The following is a 23812-nucleotide window of genomic DNA, read 5'->3' on the forward strand; positions in this document are numbered from 1 at the left end:
GATATTTGTTCCTGAGTCATGAATGTTTTCTATGTATATAAGTATGTATTTATCTATATAAGTAAATATGTATGTATATCGTCGCCTAGCACCCATAGTATACAAGCTTTGCTTAGTTTGGGGCTAGGTTGATCTGTGTAAGGTGTCCCCCAATATTTATTTATTTATATAATTATATACATACATAATATATTAGGGTGGAGCGTGCTTGTATGGAGAAAAATAAAAATTCGAAATTCATAACGGAATAGGTATCGCAAGTTGCGGAAAAAATTGTAGATTATATTTCCGGTATCAAATTTAAAATTAGGTATGTACTTACTACTTTTAGCCATTTACCAGCCGTAAAAACAAAAAAAATAAGGTAAAATTAACAAATAAATTAAATATTTCTGATATCAATTATTATTTTTTATTATTAATGTATGATATTTAAAAACCTGTTATTAAGTGAATTTAACCATAATAATGTAGAGTGAAAAGCTTAGTTATATCACTATTGTATACAATACTTTTTCTACGAGTCATCATCTTCATCATCAATGGACGGAAATATCATCATTCATGTACTGTACTGTACTGTGACTACACCAGCCAGCAGTTACTGCTGCAGGGACGCAGAGGCGCTGGTCCTAACAGAGAGGGAGGGACGGGAGGCTCCTCGAGCTTGCTCAAATGCACGTACGGGCACGATACAGGCCGCCGGTCAGAGGCGTATGCTGGGTGTGCTAACAACCTCCCTCCTGGCGAGCCTGTACCGATTCAGGACGCGCCTTCGGGCCTACTCGTGTATTCCGCCCGTCGTCTGCCGCTCTGGCATGTCCGGCTGACCCTCCTGCCCGAGACACCGGTGAGCCAATAATACGGGTGGGGAGTGTGGGGCGTTTGCAGTCAGGATGGGGATCGACGGGAGTAGAAGAACCAGACCGAATACTAGCATCGTGCCCAGTGTAGAGAAGATGGATAGATATGTGTGTAAATATATACGAAGGGATGGCGACTGCGGTTAAACTGTTTCCCGGTTTTTGAAGTTAAGATTGATTGTTTGTATCCGAAGCCATTGTAGTTTGAGTTTTCTGTAACTCCGACGAACCCATATTATCCCTCTTTCTCGTAATTCTTCCAAGTAGTCTCCCTGAGTGTAGTAAATACTTGTCGATTGCCACAACACTTAACTATACATATAACTAAATAAATTACACTGAAAATTCAGACAATATTTTCACTCTAATAACTGCTTTCGCTGTAAGATAAAACTGAGGCAATATAACACGATTTTAGTCTAGTTTTTTTAATTTTTATTTTATTTTAAGTATTTATTAACAGTACTACTTTCTTCGACCGGCTATGCAGCCTCACGCCATTCTTGGTGATATGAAGAGACAGGGTATATAATATCTGCGAAGAGGGTTCCGCTGCTCTGCTGAGCATTGTTGGGATACTGCAGGGTTATTTTTCTGTTGATAGTTTCGTTTCATGTCATTCTTTCAGGACCCGGTGTATTTCTTCTTGTTCTTGGCAGACGACGAACACGGGAGGTAGCAGAAAGAACAATTTGAGTGTCCTTAATCTATGAGTAGACTTGGCGACGTAAGAGTTCCAGTAACTTGTATCTACTGTTGGCTAAGTGCAGCGTAATGTTGGTGGTTGTAGACCGCTAACAGTTCGAAAATTTGCCATGAACGGTGATGACACGTCCGCTGATGTGATAGATGAATGACGTTTTGGAGCGTAGTTCCTCTTGAAATAACAGTTTCTTCTAACGGAAATATCATCATTCATGCAAGTTAAAATTAATATTAATAGCGTCGTTCACCTTTGTATCAACATCGAATTACCTAGCAACCAATTGTTTGTAATAACCGTCTCTGATTGGCCGATAACGCGACAAATAAAAAAAAATGTATTTCAGATGCAGAAAAATTTGCCAGGAATCGCAAATTAGTATAGAAATTGTATGATGTTCTATTTTTGAAATTATTAGAGTTAACTTAAAGTCAACTATAATGAGTGAATCCAACACTGAAATAGTCTGTGGTGTCCTATCCTAATTGACAGATTACTACTACAGTCGACGAGTAGAAAAATTTGTTCAATGTGCTATGAGTTTATTTCGATTGATAGCTTTTCTGTCACATGCTTAGAATATTTTTTTAAGCACTAGTTATATAGAACTAGGATTTTTTGGAAAATTCCAAGTTTACAGTAAATTTAGGTCTCAGAAAAAAAATGTTCAAAAGTAAAAAAATTAAAGTGAAATTGAAATCATTTCCGATACCAAAGGTGGTGTTTAATATATAAATGTTAAACAAATGTGTAAAATTAAAAAATATTAAATTATACAAAAAAATAATGATATTATACAAAAAAAAGTTTTTATTAAATCAATAGTAGAGGGCCAAAAGTATATAGCTAGATTTTTTTAATTATTTTTCTCGGAATTTACATAAAATTAATAGAATTGCATATTTTCAAAATTTTTAAATTCGCTCCACCCTAATATATATATATATATATATATATATATATATATATATATATATATATATATATATATATATATATATATATATATATGTAATTATATTTTCCACTCCAAAAACGGTACAAAAATCACAGTTTGATTCACCCAAAATTAAGTTAAAATATTAGCCTGCAAGTAGGTAGGTAGATTCTCTCAACAACAGTGGTGCAAAATAAAATTTGAATGCATTTTGCATTCACCTTGCAACAATAGGAAACTATACATAGGTATATCTACTCAAAAATTGCATAAAATAAAAAAGTTTAATTTTATCCAAATATAAAATGAAACTTTCTTATCACCATCACAGCCATTATAAGTTACCTAATCTAATAGGAAAGACTTAATCTACTATCTAGTCTACATATTATGTACATATTTGATAAAAAATTAAGTAAGAATCGTAAGAACAGATGAGGTGAAAAGTTTAAGTTTGAGAGAGCTATTTGAGTTTTTTTACTACGTACGAAGGAAAATGATTGTAAGGGCTTGATTTCTGTTTTCACCCCATCAGTTGTGTGGGTTGGCTATGTGTGAGTGAGATTGGTAACGTACGGTGATAATACTGATAATCGTGACATAATGCCTAGAACTCGTCTCGGTCATTGGTTTTGTGTGCGTGCGTTTTGGGGAGTGTGGGTGCGCCCGACGCGACAGTAGGGATAGGGAAGCGCCGGGTGCCATGTGAGCTTCAGCCGGGGGAACTCACGCACACAAACACTCCGCGCGCCCCGCACACGTGCACATTACGCAGTGCTTATACTGGTCTCCCTTCCCCTGCGCTGTAGCTTGCTCGCTGCTTGGCGGGCGCTCGCGGTCCATAATGTGTCAAAACTCTAGTTGTGTTTAAGATTGCGTACGTTGTGCGCGTTTAGTTAGTGGACAATGTTAAATTTCTTTGTCTTACACTTAACTAATGAATAATATTAAGTCGTAATCAAGTATTAATGTGTTAAGATTGGATATTATCTCAGTGAATGGGCGAGGTCAGCAGTGTATGAATAACTGTGTCGGTATTAGGTCGCGCGCAGACTCCTATGCCACTCACTCGAACAATACTCCTTTTAACACTTCCTGCCGTGTTGCATCTTTTCTTTTTGAAATTTCATAAGTTCCAAACACTAACAATAATAATAAATATTTAATATTTTAACAACAATGAACTGTTTTGAATAAGTTTTAAAGTGCTGCGGCGTGCCGGCGTATTGGCATACTTAGCCGATAAAATGTGAAGTTCTGGTTTATGAGTCACGAGTTGCAATGTAAGCGGAATGATGGATGTTCAAGTGAACGAGCCGAACAAATGGCATCGTGGGGGTCTCTTGTGTACTCTTAACAGAAGCTTTCGGCTGGCCAGTGGCAGATCCAAAAACGCTCATACTGAAAACAGACCAACTATAAGCTTTCCTGAGATGTCCTCGACGGTGAGTATTATTTAGTACACACTATTCTACTGTTTACGATGCTGTTGCATGCTGACGGATCCAATGGAAGCGGAATTACAGATGGGGGATTAAGGCAGCAAATGGCAAGCAGGCAAGCTGAGACGTGTGCTCACCAGAGCAAGATGTCGTGGTAAATTAAGATTAGAATAATAACGCGTGCCGCAATCTGCGTGGAAGAAGATCGCAAGAGGAGGCGGAGGGTGGCAGGGCCGGAGCGTCGACCGCCAGCCCAGCCACCACACATGCTCAGCGCAGTGGCCACTGTAGGCCGACCCGAGACCGCTAATTGTTTGTTCTCCATTTCTGATAGAGACTTGACTGACTTGTACTTAAAATACATAATTATTCTATTGTTATTATTTTATTTTTACTAAATTACCTATAGTTGGTCTAAAAATCGGCAGTATCATGTTTGAAGGGCTGAACTTCACTATTTTATTGAAAGTAGGTACCTACAAAAGGTTACGATTAAAAACATGATTAGTATAACTATGATAGTCTCAAACTCAATGCCCATGATCGACATGCAAAATCGACCGGTCGTAATTCCTACAGTGTAGCTAGGCTAGGAAGACTATTCTTGTTATCTGCGAAACTAGGTACTTTTGTAGCACAGCTGTAGAATACCGACTTAACTATAGGCGCCGCACAGGCGAAGTCTCGAGGGAAAGCTAATCAGAATTACAAGCATTGAATTAATAGGTATTTAAATACAAATCCATCCTAGTGTGTTTACAAGACAGATATAAAAACAATTACCTACGACCCATGGGTAGACAGACAGACATACAAACAATTACCTACGACCTATGGGGTGGATATTAGATACAATACTATACAGGGCGTCCCAAACATATGGGACATGAAGGGGGAGTACTGTAAGAGAGTCGGCCTATCAGTGGAGAGCATCCAAACATTTAAACAACGCTTTGAATCAATATTTTTTTATATTTTAGGAGCTAAGTACAACCGTTCACTCTCAATCGCTGCTTCTATATGAATGCCCCATTGAAGTGTCTGTTTTCCTTGACGTTCTTATACTGTTCCAATTTTAAATCAGGGACTGCCAGTCAGCGACCATGACTGCTGTAAAAGGTTTCATTCTGAATGCGAAACCTCTTACATATCCCTCCCCCTTATGTTAGAAGCAGCCATTGTTCACAATACTACACCCTATCCTATCCTATTCTACCCTAACTACCGGTTGGCCCTACCTAAGCCAGGCCCCCCTACACACAAAAAAAAAAAAAAAAAAAAATCTCCTAACACCCAATAGTGACAGCCTCATTCAAGGTAGCCAACATCTAACGCTCTTTGCGTGGTTGCCTAGTCCACGGTTGAGACCGCCATAATTTGGATAGTTGGACTATAGCCAAGGTCCTCGCAAATTAGTCAGATATGGACTATGGTTAGGAAAACCAATGGCAAAAACCTAACCCCTGCCCATCGACTAAACCCTTTTATTTTGAACTTTCTGACAGCTAATTGTCTGTGGCCATGACTAGATGACATTGACATGACAGCTGTTAGCAAATTCACCTAACTTCAAGTAAAAAAACAAGGCAAAACGTTTATTTCACATGAAAAAACATAATAAATTTTGAAGATGCCGATTCTTGTTGGCGGTGGCGTTGAAGTGGGGACTTCTCATGGCCGCCAATCTTCCCGCCGCGCCGGTTGCGAAGTGAAGTGGAGCCCGAACGGCTCATGAAGATTGCTGCAGCTGCAGTGCGCTGCACGTTGGTGATGACGACGAAGTGGGGGTTGCATATGACCGCCAGCCATCTCGCCACACCGTGAACAGCTGGATCAACTGGTCATCTAGTTGGCCTTGTCTTGATACATGTAAAAGAAATGTGTATGAACATTGTTCTTTGTAGTCAGGAAATTATAAGGGTGTTGTGACGTATTACTCTATAACTTTAAACAATTATATCTATTTATTAAATATTTACAGTTTGGGGTGTGTTTTATTCCACAGTTTACATATTTTCATATAACTTAACCTTATTGGTAGCTATAGGAAAACATTATGGAATAAATAAGCCTATCAAATAGTTTTTATTCTAATATAAACATTGCATAAATAATATGTATAGTATTCTACATGTTATATATTGCGCCAAAATAATTAGTTCTATGTGGTTATTTACAAATAATTATCCTTTTTAACATTAGGGATAGGCAAATGACATTTTCTGTCACAAGTCGTTTTTCCTTTGAAATAATGTACTTTTTAGTTCACTAATCACGATTATTCCCTAAGTTCTACAATATAATGTATAATTAAAAGATTGAAACTAAATTTACATTGCCTATCTAATGTAACCAACATATCTAGGAAGATTTACTGCATATGTGTATGATTAAGTATATAGGTATGATGGAGCTGATGTTCACGCAATTTGCGTCGACGCCCATGGTCACCGAAGAGGAGTCGTAGAGTTTCTTGAACAACACAATCTTGATCGCCCGTTGCTCTGTTGAATGTCTCGCATTCCATTTTTACGTCAATTCTGCACAGCTATATTTTAACTACGGAATGGGTGATAATGAGTATTAAATAATAAGAAGTATATCACCCGGAATAGCTCTTCGTATTGGCGACGATGGTCACTTTGTTTTCTTTCTTCTTAAAGCGCGTTTGGCTTATCGCTTGGCATGCGCTTCCTCGCGCTGTGAGGTCGGGGTTCGTTGTCTGAAAACTCTGAAACCGAAACTAGGGGAAACTTTCAGACGTTAGTGCCTCCACCATGTAAGAGAGTCGGCCTATCAGTGGAGAGCATCCAAACATTTAAACAACGCTTTGAATCAATATTTTTTTATATTTTAGGAGCTAAGTACAACCGTTCACTCTCAATCGCTGCTTCTATATGAATGCCCCATTGAAGTGTCTGTTTTCCTTGACGTTCTTATACTGTTCCAATTTTAAATCAGGGACTGCCAGTCAGCGACCATGACTGCTGTAAAAGGTTTCATTCTGAATGCGAAACCTCTTACAGTACCTTAAATATCGTAGATAGTGTATTTTGCTGAAAAAGACTTTATGTTATTTTTAATAGTTAGTAATTCTGCATTCATAGATTTTCTAAAAATTACTTGCTTCGTCTGGGAATCGAACCGACTTAAATGTCAAAAAAAATCACCCTACTTTTACGATGCCGGATACGAGTAACATAGTATTTTAAAAGAAAGGAACAACGTGAAATTAATCATTTTAATCAAATTAAAAACATACATGAAACAGTCAATTAAGTGGGTATTTTTGTAAATTAATTAATTAAATGCTCAAAATGTGATCCCTCTTGTCTTACGTAAATCGCCAATTTTAACGAGTCCGCTGTCGATTTTCTTATCGTTTTATGGTGAACACTCGATGTGATATGGATCAATTCTATTTGCAAGTCGCCCACGTTCTCGTATCGCTTTTTGTATAGGGGCATTTCTCAGGAGGCGCGTTTTTACGTGTCCGGGGCAAAAAACGTCAGAACGGACTGTTCTAAAAATCTGAATTAAATCAGGCATAATCTGTAGCCTCTGTTCTATTTGGTACACTATAACATTATTTATTTATTATTTGTATAATATAAGTAATAAAATATTAAATGCGAAAAATAACCGTCGGTGGGCGTGTCCCGCACCCAGAAGTTGCAAAACAAAAAATTATAACTCAAGATGGAGTTGTTGATCGCAGTTGTTATAGATATTCACGTATAAGGTATTAGTTAAGCTATCATATTTTCTATATAAAAATAATATGTTAGCTAAACTCATCGAGTAAAGACAAATTTACCATGTGTCCCGGGCTAGTGACTGATTTCGGTGTAATTTTTTAAACATGACAGTACTCTTACAAATTAGTAGATCAGGGACACAAAGGCAATAATAAAGTATGTTTTAGCTATGTTTTAACCATTCAGTGTAGTGGAGATGAAGTACCGTTTTATAAAAGGGACTTTTTAAAGGTTTATCAGTCGTTCGCTGGGTTTGGTCCCATGTTTTTTAACATTCGGTGGTTCAATTTACTCCCACAGTTTAGGTGCATTTGTCGTTATGTAAGGTACTAATAAATCCTTGAAAGTATGTTATTACGTCATTATGACATCTCCTCTGTATCATGCATGCTATTGCAGTTATCTCCCAAAAAGCTATAAAATTTGATCTCAGTGGAGTTGATTTCCGTGGTTTCGGTGGATTTTTTGACCACCGATATCAAAAAAAGTGATCACCGACTTCGATTTCCACGTTGTAAATTGGTTTATTGTCCATTATTTTCTAACATTTTATACTTAAATAGTAGGATATACTTTGTAAAAACATAGAACTATGTTTCTAAGCAAATTAAAGCATACTATGGGTACAAAATTCACTACTCGATAATGACTAGCATATTACCATGTTAAATTTAGTGAAATTGCGCGATTATGAGCTTTTTACATGACCTGTCATCGAATTAAAATGAAAAATATCAATAAACTGAATAATAAGGTATATATTAAGTTGAAATGTGGAATAATGTGTAAAAAATTGAATTCGGTGGGGTAAATTGATTACAGTGCCCATACATAATTTCGGTGATTTTAAAATGTCAGATTTCTTACAAACTATAAGGTTCTAATGGAGGCCTCCACCACCAATATTTTTTATATTTAGGCTAGATTTTAGTAAATTAACTGACATATCAATAAAGTAGTAAATAAAAATCAGCACCGAAATCAGGCACCGAACGTCATCCCTGAGAACCGCCCATAGCATAAAATCTTTCACGTATCCCCAAAAGAAGAAATCTAATGGTCCATTTGTACCAATCCATGTAGGAAAACATTCATTTGCGTAAGACAAGAGGGTTCACATTTTGAGCATTTAATTAATTAATTTACAAAAATACCCACTTAATTGACTACGGCAGTTTCATGTATGTTTTTAATTTGATTAAAATGATTAATTTCACGTTGTTCCTTTTTAAAATACTATATTGTATTGTAATAGTTCGATTACTCTCCCTATTTATTTAATAGTATGGCATACACAAAAACAGGCAGTTGAGTATGAATGTCAGAGAATACAAATTAAATTACAATTAAAATTTAAACGTGAAAATTGCAAATCTATTATTAAATTTAGTATTTACATACATTTACACGTATTGAACGTGGAGTTCCATAGAGAAGGCAAAATAATGTTCTACGTTCATTTCTTCCTAATCTTGCAAACATTTTTAGTATCTTATAAGAAACTGCATGCATCACTGGCATCATGCTGTAGTTTTGGTTGGTTAGATTACCAACGTCTAAATAATTATATTTTTCTTTAATGATGAGTTGTCAAGGTTTACAGTGGCTTTACCCGTACAAAATCCATCAAACAGACGAACACATTACTTGCGCATTCAATAGTCCTTGATACGTTAGCTGGGATTCTCAAGGTGGTGTGGTGTATCATGACCACTCTATCCAGCCAGATAATTGCGGCAGAGCACCGCAAATACTCCCGATGGGATTTCAGGGCTGACACAGCTGTTTTGTGGGCTGTTTAAGGAAACCCCGGCATGAAGTACGTTCGCGATAGGTGGCCAATGACCAAAACTTAACTCTGTTAAAACAGCGATGTTACTTTAGTCAAGTGGCTTGTAGCTATCTGCAAAAATTATTAGAGGTACGCGGGGAAATATTTGGAGAAACCTTACACACCAGGATATTGAGGATACATTATATGTATATGAGCGGCGATTGATGCACAATCTAAGCTTCCTCTTCCTCTAAGCTCGAAGTGGGTCAAGCAAAACGACCTGTTTTTAGGCCAGAGAACAATTTTCTGTAGTGCTATGGAAAATATTAGCCTCACTTCCAACGACTCCTTCCACTGCATTTATGTTGTACAGTCACCGGCAGAAATCATCACTTATTTATGCTAGTGATTGTACTTTTTCGTGGGTACTAGGTAGGTACTTAACAACTTGATACTTTTGTCCCTCAAATAGAGGTAAAGTAGGGCTTTGAGAGATTCGAATTTGACTACAAATTTAATGAAAGAGTCGATAGGAGTTGCAAAACATGCAACCACTAATTCACTACCTAATTATAGGTACCTAGAAATAAAACAACGGAAACGGATTAAATCGCGTATAATGTCACCCGATGACCACGAACGCTGTAAAGTGTTCGAAACGTCGGGATGAATTGTAAATTCATTATATACGCGATTTATTCCGCGATAGTTACTCGTGAAATAAAACTATGGAAACAGTTTTATTTCATGAGTAACTATCGCGGTAACCGACGACAATATTATAGGTACCTAGGTTTATGAATTCGTAACGTAATACTTACAGGAATGTAGCTGTAACTTTGTACTGTTTAAGCGAATACAAGTATGTGTAAGTGAAGCTACACGAATAATTGATTCTTAAACGATAAGGAGCCCCTAGTTAGTATTCAATCGTTGTACACTCTGGGCGCATTTATAGCTTACAATTAGTTTCCTGGGGCTCATTATAGGTGCCCGTCGGAATGCCTAATCGTCTCGGTAGGGCCCGTACCTGTTATCAACAACGTGTAGTCTAATAGACACCATTCATCGTCGCTGAAAGATAACCGTCTCTCTGTATAGGGGCACAGATGTTGACTTGACTGGGATGTTCAATGAAGAGGATTGATTATATAATACTGTCTTAGATACTTACAGAAAATTCATACATATAACTTGTTCTTGTACAAAACGTTTTGATGACGATGTTTCTTTACTGACCAAACCACATCTACTACTACGGTTCCTACCACTTCATCCTCTTTGTAGTCTGTAGTTCCTACGCATGATAAGTTTTTTTTTAATCTTTCGACTCTCAACTCTTGAATGCTGAACGCACGTGACACATACGTTTAACAAAAAAATGTCTGTTTCAGGGTCTAAATGCGTGTAGCGATGGCGAGAGCGCGCTGAGGCCGCTTGAGATCGTGGCGCCGCGCATCGACACCTACCGGTTCTCGATGGCCAACCTCGAGGAGACGCACGACGCGGACCTCGACGCCATCCTGGGCGAGCTCTGCGCGCTCGACTCCGAGTACGACGAGGAGATATCGAGGGTCTCTTCAGGTAACATCAATTGCTATCTGTCTGTACAAAGGTGGACTGGACATTATGGTTTCTTCTTACTTCCGAGCCCTTCAAATTGCAAAATCCTGCATTGCTTGGCTTCTAATCAAACTTATGCAACGTCTGTTAAAATAAGATGTAACTAGTTAGTAGTAGTAGGCCATTGGTCCGAATGTCGTTTGGAAATCGACTTTCGCACTCTCGGATATGGGTAAATTGAGTATCAGTAGATTCAGCGTGTATGATATCTTGAACATATGATGACAAATGCAAAAAATATCCGAGATGGGTAGAACAAGCGACCTGCTTATGCTGCTTATTAACGGGTGGCCTATTATGGGTTAAAATTATGTAAGCTTTCGCAGATCATATCGCCCTTAATAATTTAGGTTACTTAATTATGTAGTTACTTTTTAAAGTAACGAATACGTGTCTGCGTGTCCAGGGTACTCGTCGAGCAGCAAGGGCGAGGGGCCGGGCTGCACGCGCCGGCCGGAGTGCAAGGACGCCTGCGACGGCGCCGCCGTGCCCCGGACCGACTCGCCCGACAATGACTCCGCCTTTAGTGATACTGTAAATAACATTCTTCATCCATCCTATGCCTTCTATGGCAGATCCCCTGGAGCTCTGGTCCATAATTTGTTCAAGTGACCTTCTTGTACAAAATACAATGTGACCCCTCCCCCACTGACTCCAATGCTGGATCCGCTCTTGTTAACATTAATCAACTGACTAATACTTAATCAGTACCTACATATAGTGCCTACTACGTATTCTGTAACATTTTTAATATCAACCAACGATTTAAAGTATGAAAACATTTTTGCCAATGTTGTATTGCCTTGGCTACAATTGTACGTTTTACAGGTTTCAATGCTGTCGAGCGAATCCTCGGCGTCGAGTAGTGCCAGTGCAAAATGTAAAGCGATGAAACTCAATTTACATCAAGATCAAAAGGTAAACGTCGGTCATTTAATAACCATGCTATTTAAGAGTCAGAAGAAGAACTCAGTCGATCCACATTATAAATGATTTCAGAACGCAAGTTTCCAACAGAAGGCGGATAAGATAAAGCTGGCGTTGGAGCGCATGCGCGAGGCGAACATCAAGAAGCTGTTCATCAAGGCGTTCTCTACGGACGGGTCGTCGAAGAGCCTGCTGGTGGACGAGAAGATGAGCTGCGGCTACGTGGCGCGCCTGCTGGCCGACAAGAACCACGTCTGCATGGAGCCCAAGTGGGCCGTGGTCGAGCAGCTGCCCGACCTGCACATGGGTCAGTCCGCTTACCGCACCATATCTCTACTCTACTCTACACAATGCATCACTCACTACCGATTATTGGAATTCGACCGCTACGTTTTGTATATTTCTTTCAGTAACATCTCAATTAACTTTTTTTTCAATTTAAATAAATAATAAGTGATCATATAAATACCATAGCACTAGATCCCCTATTTCTAGTGGTGCTAAAAATAGTTATTTGTTATACAAGGGGGCAAAGTTGTATTTTAACGCCGAGTGTGGAATTGAAAAACGAGCAAGTGAAAGGATTCTGTAGTTGAACCACGAGCGAAGCGAGTGATTCGAGAAAAGAATCCTGAACTTGCGAGTTTTTTAACACACGAGAAGTAAAATACATTTGCACCCGAGTGTAACACAAAACTTTTCCCCTCACTATATATAGCGAGGAAAGTACAACGCAAAAAATGCGTTTATCACTGCTTCCAGTAGTTCCACAGGTGGCAAATTCTTTATTACTAGATTCACCTACTTTTATCAATTTTAAGGCAGTTAATTTGACTTTATTCAAGGTCAAATTACTTTACCCACTAGTGGATAAAATGCGTTTTTACCCGCTGGTATTAAAGGACAAAACACGTGTTTCCGAGCTAGTGAGGGGAAAACTAAATTACGCCGTTTTCGAGAAACTAAGACGTGGGTGTGCGAAGACTGCGAAGTAGAAATTCAAAAATTGGCCCTCAGTTTCTGTCAGTATCAATATGTGTCATACTGGGGTTAATATTCGGGAGTGGACTTTATGCTTTGTTTGCTAATTATACTTATCCATTTCATGCGTTGGGTCGATGTTATACAGTACATACATAAATACAAGATTATTATCTTATCTCAGTTGCGAAACATTTATAAAAAATAATCATATTTTAATTCAATTTTTACCTTTTTGCAGAGCGTGTGTATGAAGACCACGAGATGTTAGTGGATAATTTAATGTTATGGACAAGAGAGTCGAAAAATAAAATATTATTCGCCGAGAGGCCAGACAAAATATCATTGTTTCAAACTCCGGAGAAGTTCCTTTTATCGGAGGATGACAGAGGTAAGCTTACTCAATAATCCATACTAATATTATAAATGGGAAAGTGTGTGTGTCTGTTTGTTTGTCCGTCCTTTACGGCAAAACGGAGCGACGAATTGGCGTGATTTTTTATAAGTGGAGATAGTCGAAAAGATGGAGAGTGACATATTAGGCTACTATTTGTCTCTTTCTAATGCGAGCGAAGCCGCGGGCGAAAGCTAGTAATAATATATTTTATTGCAACCATGGTATTAAATATTACAGTTGTTATGATAAAAAATACAGCCTCTCATGGAAATGGATAAGGACATAGCAATCAATTAATTACATGACATTCAGAATAGGTACTTATATTCACATGCAATCTATAAGTAGGTACGGTCACTGTATTGCGTGTAAAAAAACAATGATTGCCTGATGGTAGGTATTGATTATCTATGTGTCGTAGGCTGGTCAAGCGAGCACGATGAGCATTCGCGACAAGTGATCTTGGAAGAATTCTTCGGGCAGAGCGGCGCGGCGAGCAGCACGGCGCCCTCCGTGTCGGGCCACCCCGTGCCCCCCATGGAGGGCCCGCTCTACCTCAAGAGCGATGCCAAGAAGGGCTGGAAGAAGTACCACTTCGTCCTCAGACCTTCCGGTAAACCTTCCTGATATCCGTTGTCCCCTCACTGTCGTTACAAACAAATGAAAAACTAAACATTGAGGGATCAACTGGTTTTATGTGTGGCCACACTTAGTAATTAAATGCTCTGCGATTTTTATGCCACTGCGAATACATATATAAGTAACGCCGATGCAATGTTTTGTATGCCATTACATTATGATTTGTCCCTCAAATAGGTCTCTACTATTCGCCGAAGGATAAAGTGAAGACGCTGAAGGAGCTAGTCTGCTTAGCGACTTTCGACACGAACGAAGTTTACTTAGGATTGAATTGGAAGAAGAAGTACAAGTCGCCGACCGACTACTGTTTCGCCATCAAGCACCCGAGGCTACAACAACCAAAGAGTGTTAAGTTTATTAAGTTCCTGTGCGCGGACGACCAGCGGACGCTGGAGCGATGGGTCACCGCCATGCGGATAGCCAAGGTGAGTTACGCAACATTACTCTTAAATTGATAGAAATAGAGATGTCTATTTGTTTCCAATGTAGATATTCATATGATATTTAGGCACATGGCCCGTGGTAGGATATCGCTAAATTGTTGGCTGCTGTGAAATGTTTCAGAACTCCTGTCCTGTGTATATTAAAGTCTGTCAAAGATGTTTTGGTTAGTTTATTTTGGCAATGCGATTGTAGCCCCGGTAAAGATTATTATTGTTGTTGTTGTTACGTGAATACAATGATTCTTAACAATTCAAAAAATGTCTGCAGCGAATGTAATCACCGTAATTAGTTGTTGTCAATTGCGCACAGTTGCAAAATATTATCAAGTTCAATAATCTTGCCGTACTACTGGGTCTACAATGCACGATTGAAACAATAGTACATTACTATACAAGTGCGGAAAATATTATAATGAGGGTTACCAAAACTGTAGCCATCATTATAATTATGTTTAGCCATTCGTTGAGCGGCAGTGATGAAGTCATGCTCATGACCTTTGGTGTGTGGTCCGCAGCACGGCAGGCAGCTGCTGGAGAACCACCGCTCGCTGGTGGAGGAGCTCACGCAGGAGGACCTCGACCACCTCGCGCACGCGCGCTCCTGCTCGGTGAGATGCTCTCATTCTACACCAAACACAGAACATTACTTCCATGCTCTATGTCCCGATCACATGCATGCCAATGCACTTAGTTCATACATATATATATTATCACCTCAAATTAAAAGTTACTATTAAGTTAGGGGTGGGACTAATTACTTTCGGCATAATTCATAAACGCTCGAACTAGCTAATAATCGATGCGCGTCGTATATTTCACGTGTGTAATTCAGTCTCGACTCCCATAATAACAAAACCATCTCACTGCACGCAGCGAGTTCAACTGGCTCTATAGTTGTGCTGTTCTTGAGAACGTTTTCATTTTACTACGCTAGAACGTTCCTCATAAAAACGAGAGTATGTTCTTGAGAACGGCATAACTGTGACCGGTTAGCAAATGGTCAGTATGATAGTTACCGTCCAGTCGCTAGTCGGTGGACCTGGACGGTATGCTGACGTAGAGGTGTCCGCAGATAACGTCGATCCCCACGAAGACGGGCGGCGCGGCGGCGGCGGGCGCCAGCAGCCCCGCACAGGCCTGCAGCATCTCGAGCAACGCCAGCGTCGCCAACTCCGACATCAGCAGTGGCAGGTGCGTGTGCCAGTAGACTATACAGACTTACGTAAAATGGCGCAATTTCACTAGTCGTTAACTCATTCGGTACGCAGCATACGGGGACTCCCCGCAGGCGAGATAACAACTAATGAAAGTTATTATTACTATTTAATTTCCCCGAATGCGGGCCCTGTGGCACGGCTTCCAGAAATCTCTCGCACCCCGAATGCGGACTCTATCGACTAATGAAAACATTTCCCCGAATACGGGTTCTAAGGCACGCGTTCCAGAATTCTCTCGTACCCCGCATGCGGTCCCTATCGACTAATGAAATTGCGCCATATATGTAGGCGGCCGAGATGAAGCCAAACTTCCTTCATTACTGTCTCCGCTCCGCTATCCTTGTAATTTTATTAATGGCCAACTCTCTTAGTAAACGAGTTTACTGAACTAATTTTGTAATTTAAAATTTTTGGAGCGACTATTTGCGAAAATATTAACAATATCAAAAAAATATTATGTAAACCCCAACAATATATGTTTGGGTTGAAATGAAAGAAAAAAACGTTTACGTGTGTGTTACACTAACAAAAGATTTTTTTCCACTTTTTATTATTTTTGCACTTTGTCGGCGTGATTGATATCAGGTACAGTGGGGCAAATCTCGACTGGGGGGGTACAGCGGGGGGGGGAGCAATTGTAACTAATAAATAAATAAATATTATTGGACATTCTTGCACAGATTGACTGAGGCCCACGGTAAGCTCAAGAAGGCCTGTGTTGTGGGTACTCAGACAACGATATATATAATATATAAATACTTACATACATAGAAAACATCCATGACTCAGGAACAAACAACTAATCCTAGGACACTCTATTTAATAATGCAAACATTGTAAAACATGGAAAAAATGGACCAGTTACATTTGCCCCCCAGTCGAGATTTGCCCCGCTGTACCTTACTTACATATTGGCACCAAATTTCAGCTTTCTAGTACTAACGGTCACTGAGATTATCCGCGGACGGACGGACAGACAGACATGGCGAAACTAGGGCTCCTAGTTGACTATGTAACCCTAAAAAAGGAATGTTTAATTTTGGGAATTACCAAAAATCGTGAAAGTTTAAATTAGATTTTCAATGTCTGGCTCGCGTAGATATCTGAAAGAAAAACCGAATTACTTACTCGAAAATTGAAAATCGGTTTTTGCCCAACAGTATACCTAAATTATGATGATCCATGCGAAATCGTCATTGCATACAAATGTATAATCCTCATTTTCCTCCTTCGATATTAAGGTTATTGAATCTTTATGAATTGACGCAGCTACAATAACCGTAACTATGCTGCTAAGGGCCACTTGCGCCAAAGGGTTAACCCACCATTTTATATAGAATTTGACAGATGACAGCCCACTAACCCTAAGTTAAGTGGTTGGTGCAAGTGGGCCTAAATAACGCTGAAAACAGACCTCTTAGGGCCACTTGCACCAACAGAAATGGAGGGTTAATCCACTATTTTATATGGAATTTGACAGTTGACAGGGCACTAACCCTGTGGGCCTTAATTGAGAGCATGCGCGGATCCAGGAGCCTAAGAGCCTGGAGCCTAAGTTGGCCATACAAATAGACCACGTGATTCCCCCCCCCCCCTGGGGCCCCGGGCCTTTACCACGTGACCCCCCCCCCTGGGCACGAAGCTGGATCCGCGCTTGATTGAGAGTGTGAATAAGAGCGAGTGTTGTTGTGGCAGGCACTCGCGCGCCTCGTCCTCCAGCTCGAGCGGCTGCCTGTCCGACGGCGGCACGGCCTCCGAGAGCGCCTTCGACTGCGAGTTCCCTATGGGTGAGTCTTCCTGCTGCTTTCATCCTTACCTATGGGCATTTTCAAAATTTGGGACCCAAAGTTAGCGAAATTTAACAAAAATTAGCTCGCTGTCAGTTTTGTGACGACAATTAAGCATAAAATCTGTCTAAAACTTAACTTTTTTCACGTTCTGAATGTAGATTATCGCTTAAAGTTTATATAATTAACACAAACAATATTTTTATTGAAATTTCATGCTTTATTGTCGTCATATAACTGACAGCTAGTTAATTTTTGTTAACGACTTACGCAAATTTTGGGTCCCGAATTCTGAAAATGCCCCTATACTTTGACATTTTTGCCGACGGTAAAGGTATCCTTATGAGCTAATTTTGCAATGGCTTGTACAGAGTAGATAGTACATAAATAAGTAGTTATTATATTACATATTCTCTTTGCTGTTGATATTAGATACATCTATCCTAGTTACAGAGAGTGATAGAGATACCTATCAAGACTGACTAGACTTAGCGTTAAACAGTGTTATGAAATGGTTTGCTAGGAATAGTAGGAATCAAATCGTAGTAAACCTAAGTAAAAAAACCTGTTGTTTACCTCTGTAATAAAATTTATTGTAATGTGTGTGTTCCTATGTACATTTCTGAGGTTGTGCAATAAAGTGGATTTGTATTGTATTGTTGTAAAAAAAAAACGATACGATAGATACGTGTACGATTTTATTTTTCCTGTAATATTCATTATATGGTAAAAATTTCATAAATTTATGTTGGTAAACTTCGGAGATAAGGGAACGGTATTTTTTTACATTTTCCTTCAAAAAACAATTTTTTTCCACAACAAAAAAATCATAATAGTTTTGATATGTACAGTTTGAGCTCTTTCTAACGATACCCCACTTGACCTAGTAACTTGAAATTTACAGTTTGCCCTCCTTTCGTTTTGGCCATGACCTGTAATTAATATTAATAAATTTAAAAAAATAATACTTTCAATTTGTAGAGGTTAACGATGTTCATAAGTATTCCAAATTTCAAAGCTATAGCATAAGTAGTTGGGGATACCGAGGGAAGTTGAAACACTTTTGACATAGAACTCAACATCATAATGGTGTAATAATGGAAAAATGGAAAAAAATGGATTAGTTACAATTGCCCCCAGTCGAGATTTGCCCCGCTGTACCTTAAACAAATATTGTACGCCTGACAGGCAAATTATAGTGAAACTACCTACCGAGCTACCTACTAAAATATCACACATATGTAAACCTATAATTATACAATAAATTTTATATTTCGAAAAAATAATATTACATTTCGAACCATGCGATTGAATATTGAGAACGCCGTGCAGTTTTTAATTTAACTGAGTACAGAAAATATGTAGGTGCTTTGATGTCTTTATGATTTTGTCAGAGTTTGACGTGTCGCTTGAGTATCTGATATCTGATTTGGTAAAATGTACCGTATGGGTTTGAACGCTGGTTTACCTCTGATCCCAGGAACGATAAAGCGCAAGCCATCGATGAAGCCGAACATCCCGCTGACGTGGATGACGCGGCAGCTGAAGGAGATGGCGGAGACGGAGGCGGCCGAGGCGGGGGGCGGCGACGGCGGCACGCTCACGCGCACGCCCCGCGCCGCGCGCGACGACTCCACGCTCAAGCGCCGCCACCACATGAGTACGTCTTCCCATCATTACCAATTACCACTCAATAGTATACATTTTACCTCTACATATAAAGTCTATTCAAGAGGACGTGTATACGAGCTTTATTCATGTTTACAGATTCCTCAGAGAGTGCAATTTATGGCAGAGCGACACTGATGAACAGCCCGGCTCGGGACGAGCCAGCGTCCCCGGGTTACGGCATCTACGAGAGCATCCCTCGGGACGCCGCGCCGGCCGCCGACGCCGGCTCCTCGCTATACGGATACGCCGGCCTGTACAAGCCGGCCGCCGACGACCTGCCCCCGCCGCCCGCGCTCGAGCCTGACGCCATGTTCAGCTCCACGCTCAGCCTGGACTCGCTGCCGCCGCCCCCGCCGCCGCCCGACCCCGTGGAGGACCTCTCCGGCTCGCAGCTCAGCCTACCTCCGCCGCCGCCCGAGCACACCATAGACACTCAGCCGGGCCGCGTGCACGACATCGTCAACCAGCTGACTTCGCATCAGATCGAGCAGACCGGCCGGGCGGGCCTGTCGCGAGCCAACTCCCGGAACTCCGACCTGAGCCGCTCGTTCCCGCGGCAGCCCTCCCTAGACAGCGTCAGCTCCGGCACGTCGCGCACATCCTCCCTGCATTCCGATAAGAGCATCTACGGACAACAGAACGTCGCGTACGGTGCATGTCTAGCTGAACTTCAAAACAAGAAGTTGAGTAACGGCAGTCCCTCCATTCAGAAGAAAATTCTAGCGGAGCCGACGAAGGAACGCACGGGCTCAATGAAGAAAGTGAATTTCTCCGACGATTTGCCGACGTGCACCACCGACTCCGCGAAAAAGAACAAGAAAATCACGTTCAACTTGAAAGACGCACCGCCACCGTCGCCGCGCAAGCCGCCCCCTCCGAAACGCAACGAAAGCACGCGACTGTCGTCTCCTAAGAAGTTAGCAGATTCCAACAGCAACCCGCCCAAAGAATTCCTTAAAGATCTGCAACGCGTAATGAGAAAAAAATGGCAGGTCGCTCAAAAGTGTAAGTTGGAACCCGCGACGACACCTCACGAAGTACTGGGCTTCCGAGAATATCCCCTGTCGGAAGACTACAAAGAGACGAGCGTATCGATGTGGGTGCAGGAGCATTACGGGAGCACGGTGGAGGACCCGTTCTACGAGAACGTGTACGGGCGCGAGGCGAGCTCGGCGCCGCGGCGCGAGGAGCCCAGGCCCATCAAGAAGCGGCCGCCGCCCGCGCCGCCGCGCCGCAGCGACTCCACGCACCTCTCCTCGCACCCGCTGCCCTCCGCCGTGCACCCCTCCGCTTGAAACCTGCTGTGGCGCGCGTGCTGCTGGCTGTGGACGGGCCGGCCGCCCGCCGCCGACGCCGATGACGCGCACGATCATATCACTACTCGACACTACTGTGATAGCTTCAACGGTTCCGCTAGTACAGCTGACGGTGAAGGCCGTGCGTGATGTCGTTTTTATATAGTGTATAACGTATGGGCGAACATTTCAGACGTTCAGGTCAATGCTTTAGTTTTTCTGTTTTTTATTGAATAGTTAAAATTGTAACATTTACACTACTGACTACTAAATGTAGTGTGGCTCTGGGTGTTTAGGAGTAATTAAGTAAGTCACCGACGAGTGTACGTATGCCTATTATAGTAACAAATTTTATTATGATCATATTTCAAGTAGATAAGGAACCGATATTACTGTTAGTACCAAACTGTGCGAGCACATGTCGTGTCCAATAAATCGTTTGCAAGGTATGTTAAGCGCGTTTAGTGATAGCGTGAAATTTAAACAACTAATGTAAGACGAGACAAATGTGGTCTTAACTAAATAAGTGTGCTAGTAGAAGCTTATTATTCTATCTGCTAAAAGTAATGTAACTAGGTAATTTTCCAGAACAAGTTCTGACAAGAAAAGTGAAGACCAATTTCGATATTAAAATGTTATTATTTCGAAAAATATAATAAATAATTTATCGTAATTTGAAAGGCGGTGCTATTTTGAGAAGGTATAATGTATTGTAGGTTATTTGCAAGTCTACTTGTAATAAAACTGTTTTTAAAATGAGCTACCTAATATAGATAGTTTTAAGCTCAAAATAATATCTAAGTATTTTTAAAACATTTTATTTATTTATTTAAAAATTTAATAACATGACAGTTTAATTTATGTAAGACAGTTGGTTACAAGTGGACGGACAAAATGGTTCAGGGCACGAGTCGGAGTTTTGTGTCAATTTTTACTTTGTGTTCCTAGTGAAAATATAAGATCGTTTGAAAATCTTAGCAGATTCACGTCAAGTCAGGAAATAATGTATGTTAATAATGTTATATTTGAATGAAAGGCGTCATTTTACAAATGTTAAAAGACACAGCCGGCAAGTGTAGGAGGTAAAGAAACTCCTGATAGATACGGTACAATCGTATTCAAAGACAGGTGCACTTATAAGTGTACTCGACTCAAATTGCTGGTACAATTTGTATTTATTCGGAAGAATGTGTTAGGTAATTTGAATTTGCTATGTTAATTTACGCTAAATATCCTGCAATGTTAAAATTGAACTCCGAACTATCGGCAGCTCCTATAGGACCGGAGTCGTGATTTTTATTTTATTAGTTATGCTTACAAAACTTAATCTAACAGAGTAAATAATAGGTTTACCTACTCAATCACAATGTCTTGTAGTTATTCCTTTTAAATGTTCTATTTTATGCAAACCAGCCGGCGTATCACGCTTCGAACTTTTTCACTTATCCACGTGGATAAGACGTCTGTCACTCTCACACTGACATACTTGCCAAAGCGTGACGGATACTTTATCCACATAGATAAGTGATAAAATTGGAAGCATATAATACGCCGGCAGAAAGCAGTTAATAGTTTGTGTTGTAGTTGAATTGTGGCAGCATTAATTAAGGAAATCTACCATTCCACTTATAAGAACATGAAGGAAAACAATCTATTCTTTCATTTTGGTTTGATCCGAGAACGTCAACCGGTTAATTTATAAAAAAACATCAATTAAACACTTGAGAATAATTATTTCCTACTTACTCTTTTGATAACTTACTTTTGAGTATTGTACCTAGATTAAAACAAAGAATCGGAAAACATTTTAAGGGTAGGTATTAAATTTGAAGAGATTCTATGTATGACCTTGACATTAGACGGCAAATAAAATATAGATACCTAACTATTTAGTTAATAATTCCTAATTTAGTGCCATAATTTAAACATATTTTGCGTTTTTTTGGCAAGGTGATTCATGTTTATTTCGCTGAATAAAATAAATAATATAATTTATAAGGACTAATCTATACGTTCATACGATTATTTATACGTCCCTACCGTAGTTGGCAAAAGTCACGTACCTACCGCCTTATTTTATACACGTTTACTCGTATGACGTATGCGGAAACAAATCCTACACGTCAAAAGGACAAGATGTAAAAATAAAAATAACTCCAATATCATGAAGATCTCAGTGTTGGCATAATGCGTTACTTATTTATTATGTTCGGGCTGTGATTTATTTTTTGTGTCTGGCTTAGTTTCTGGTATTGAATTGTATAAGTACCCCGTTAAACAAACTAAACTGAAGTGAATGCTACTTGTGCAAAATTTAAGAGATTTCATTCCACGGTAACACACTGTTTTAATTTACGTTATTGATACGATTTATATAATTCTAAGGAAGTTAAGCGATGAATTTTCTCAGGCTAGACTGGAACTGGAAGTACAAAAATATACATGTATAGGTACATAACCTCGGGTGAATTTTACTTCGATTACGAAATTATCGATACTCTAAATATATGTACGAATTTTGCTAGTTCTAGTCTAGAGCTTATCTTTTCAACATTATAGGTACCTAGTTCTTTATCTAATTATTACAACCGGTCTGGCTCAGTCGGTAGTGACCCTGCCTGCTGAGCCGCGGTCCTGGGTTCGAATCCCGGTAAGGGCATTTATTTGTGTGATGAGCACAGATATTTGTTCCTGAGTCATGGATGTTTTCTATGTATAAAAGTATGTATTTATCTATTTAAGTATGTATATCGTCGCTTAGCACCCATAGTACAAGCTTTGCTTAGTTTGGGGGCTAAGTTGATCTGTGTAAGGTGTCCCCAATATTAAAAAAAAAAATCTCCCTCGTGAAACTTAGTTTCAAAATGTCTCAATTCTTCATTGCCAGATCCATGATTGGCAATGAGGCTTTGGGACCATTATTGTCTTCACTTTATAAACTCCACGTTTTATCATCTCTAAAATTATACGATTGTATCTATACATGTCCTTAAACGAATGAATAGTTTGACATAATTAATAATACTTATCTACATGTAGCGTCGTTTAGTAATCACCGTACGTATAAAATAGGCAACGAGAATCCATCCAGATTCAAATCGGGTTACTAAGACTGAAAGCACAATTGATCCGATTTTGACAATAAACTTGCGTCCAATGTTGGCATAGAGGTACCTATTAAGGTAAACGTCTTAGTGTATAACAGGCCAGCCAATAGTTGATGCCGTGTCTGTCACCCTTAATGGAATTCAGATTAAAATAGGCAACTATGGGGCACATTAAAGCTAAATAGCGCGTATGTCAACTCCAGTGAGTCCACAGTACCTTCTGTATTATTACCTATTGGGTAAAAAAA

General features: G+C 39.8%; 1 protein-coding gene across 1 annotated transcript; it reads left to right on the forward strand.

The window, feature by feature from the left end:
• Nucleotides 1-3730: 3730 nt before the first annotated feature.
• On the forward strand, nucleotides 3731-23167 carry LOC125240627 (amyloid beta A4 precursor protein-binding family B member 1-interacting protein). Its single transcript, XM_048148605.1, has 13 exons — nucleotides 3731-3948; nucleotides 10872-11061; nucleotides 11507-11634; nucleotides 11929-12018; nucleotides 12100-12334; nucleotides 13250-13399; nucleotides 13827-14018; nucleotides 14222-14469; nucleotides 15003-15095; nucleotides 15560-15678; nucleotides 17400-17491; nucleotides 18972-19151; nucleotides 19259-23167. The coding sequence occupies exons 1-13, from the start codon at nucleotides 3796-3798 to the stop codon at nucleotides 20455-20457; spliced, it is 3069 nt and encodes a 1022-aa protein (XP_048004562.1). The 5' UTR covers nucleotides 3731-3795; the 3' UTR covers nucleotides 20458-23167.
• Nucleotides 23168-23812: the final 645 nt, after the last annotated feature.

The sequence above is a fragment of the Leguminivora glycinivorella genome, chromosome Z, assembly GCF_023078275.1.
Source record: "Leguminivora glycinivorella isolate SPB_JAAS2020 chromosome Z, LegGlyc_1.1, whole genome shotgun sequence".
NCBI classification, from domain to species: Eukaryota; Metazoa; Arthropoda; class Insecta; order Lepidoptera; family Tortricidae; genus Leguminivora; species Leguminivora glycinivorella.

What these genes read in the sequence shown, in the direction of transcription:
- LOC125240627 (XM_048148605.1), top strand. Translation starts at nt 3,796, where the DNA reads ATGATGGATGTTCAAGTGAACGAGCCGAACAAATGGCATCGTGGGGGT. An exon ending in TTCCTGAGATGTCCTCGACG is followed by an intron (nt 3,949 to 10,871) that starts GTGAGTATTATT and finishes TGTCTGTTTCAG; the next exon opens with GGTCTAAATGCGTGTAGCGA. An exon ending in CGACTGCGAGTTCCCTATGG is followed by an intron (nt 17,492 to 18,971) that starts GTGAGTCTTCCT and finishes CTCTGATCCCAG; the next exon opens with GAACGATAAAGCGCAAGCCA.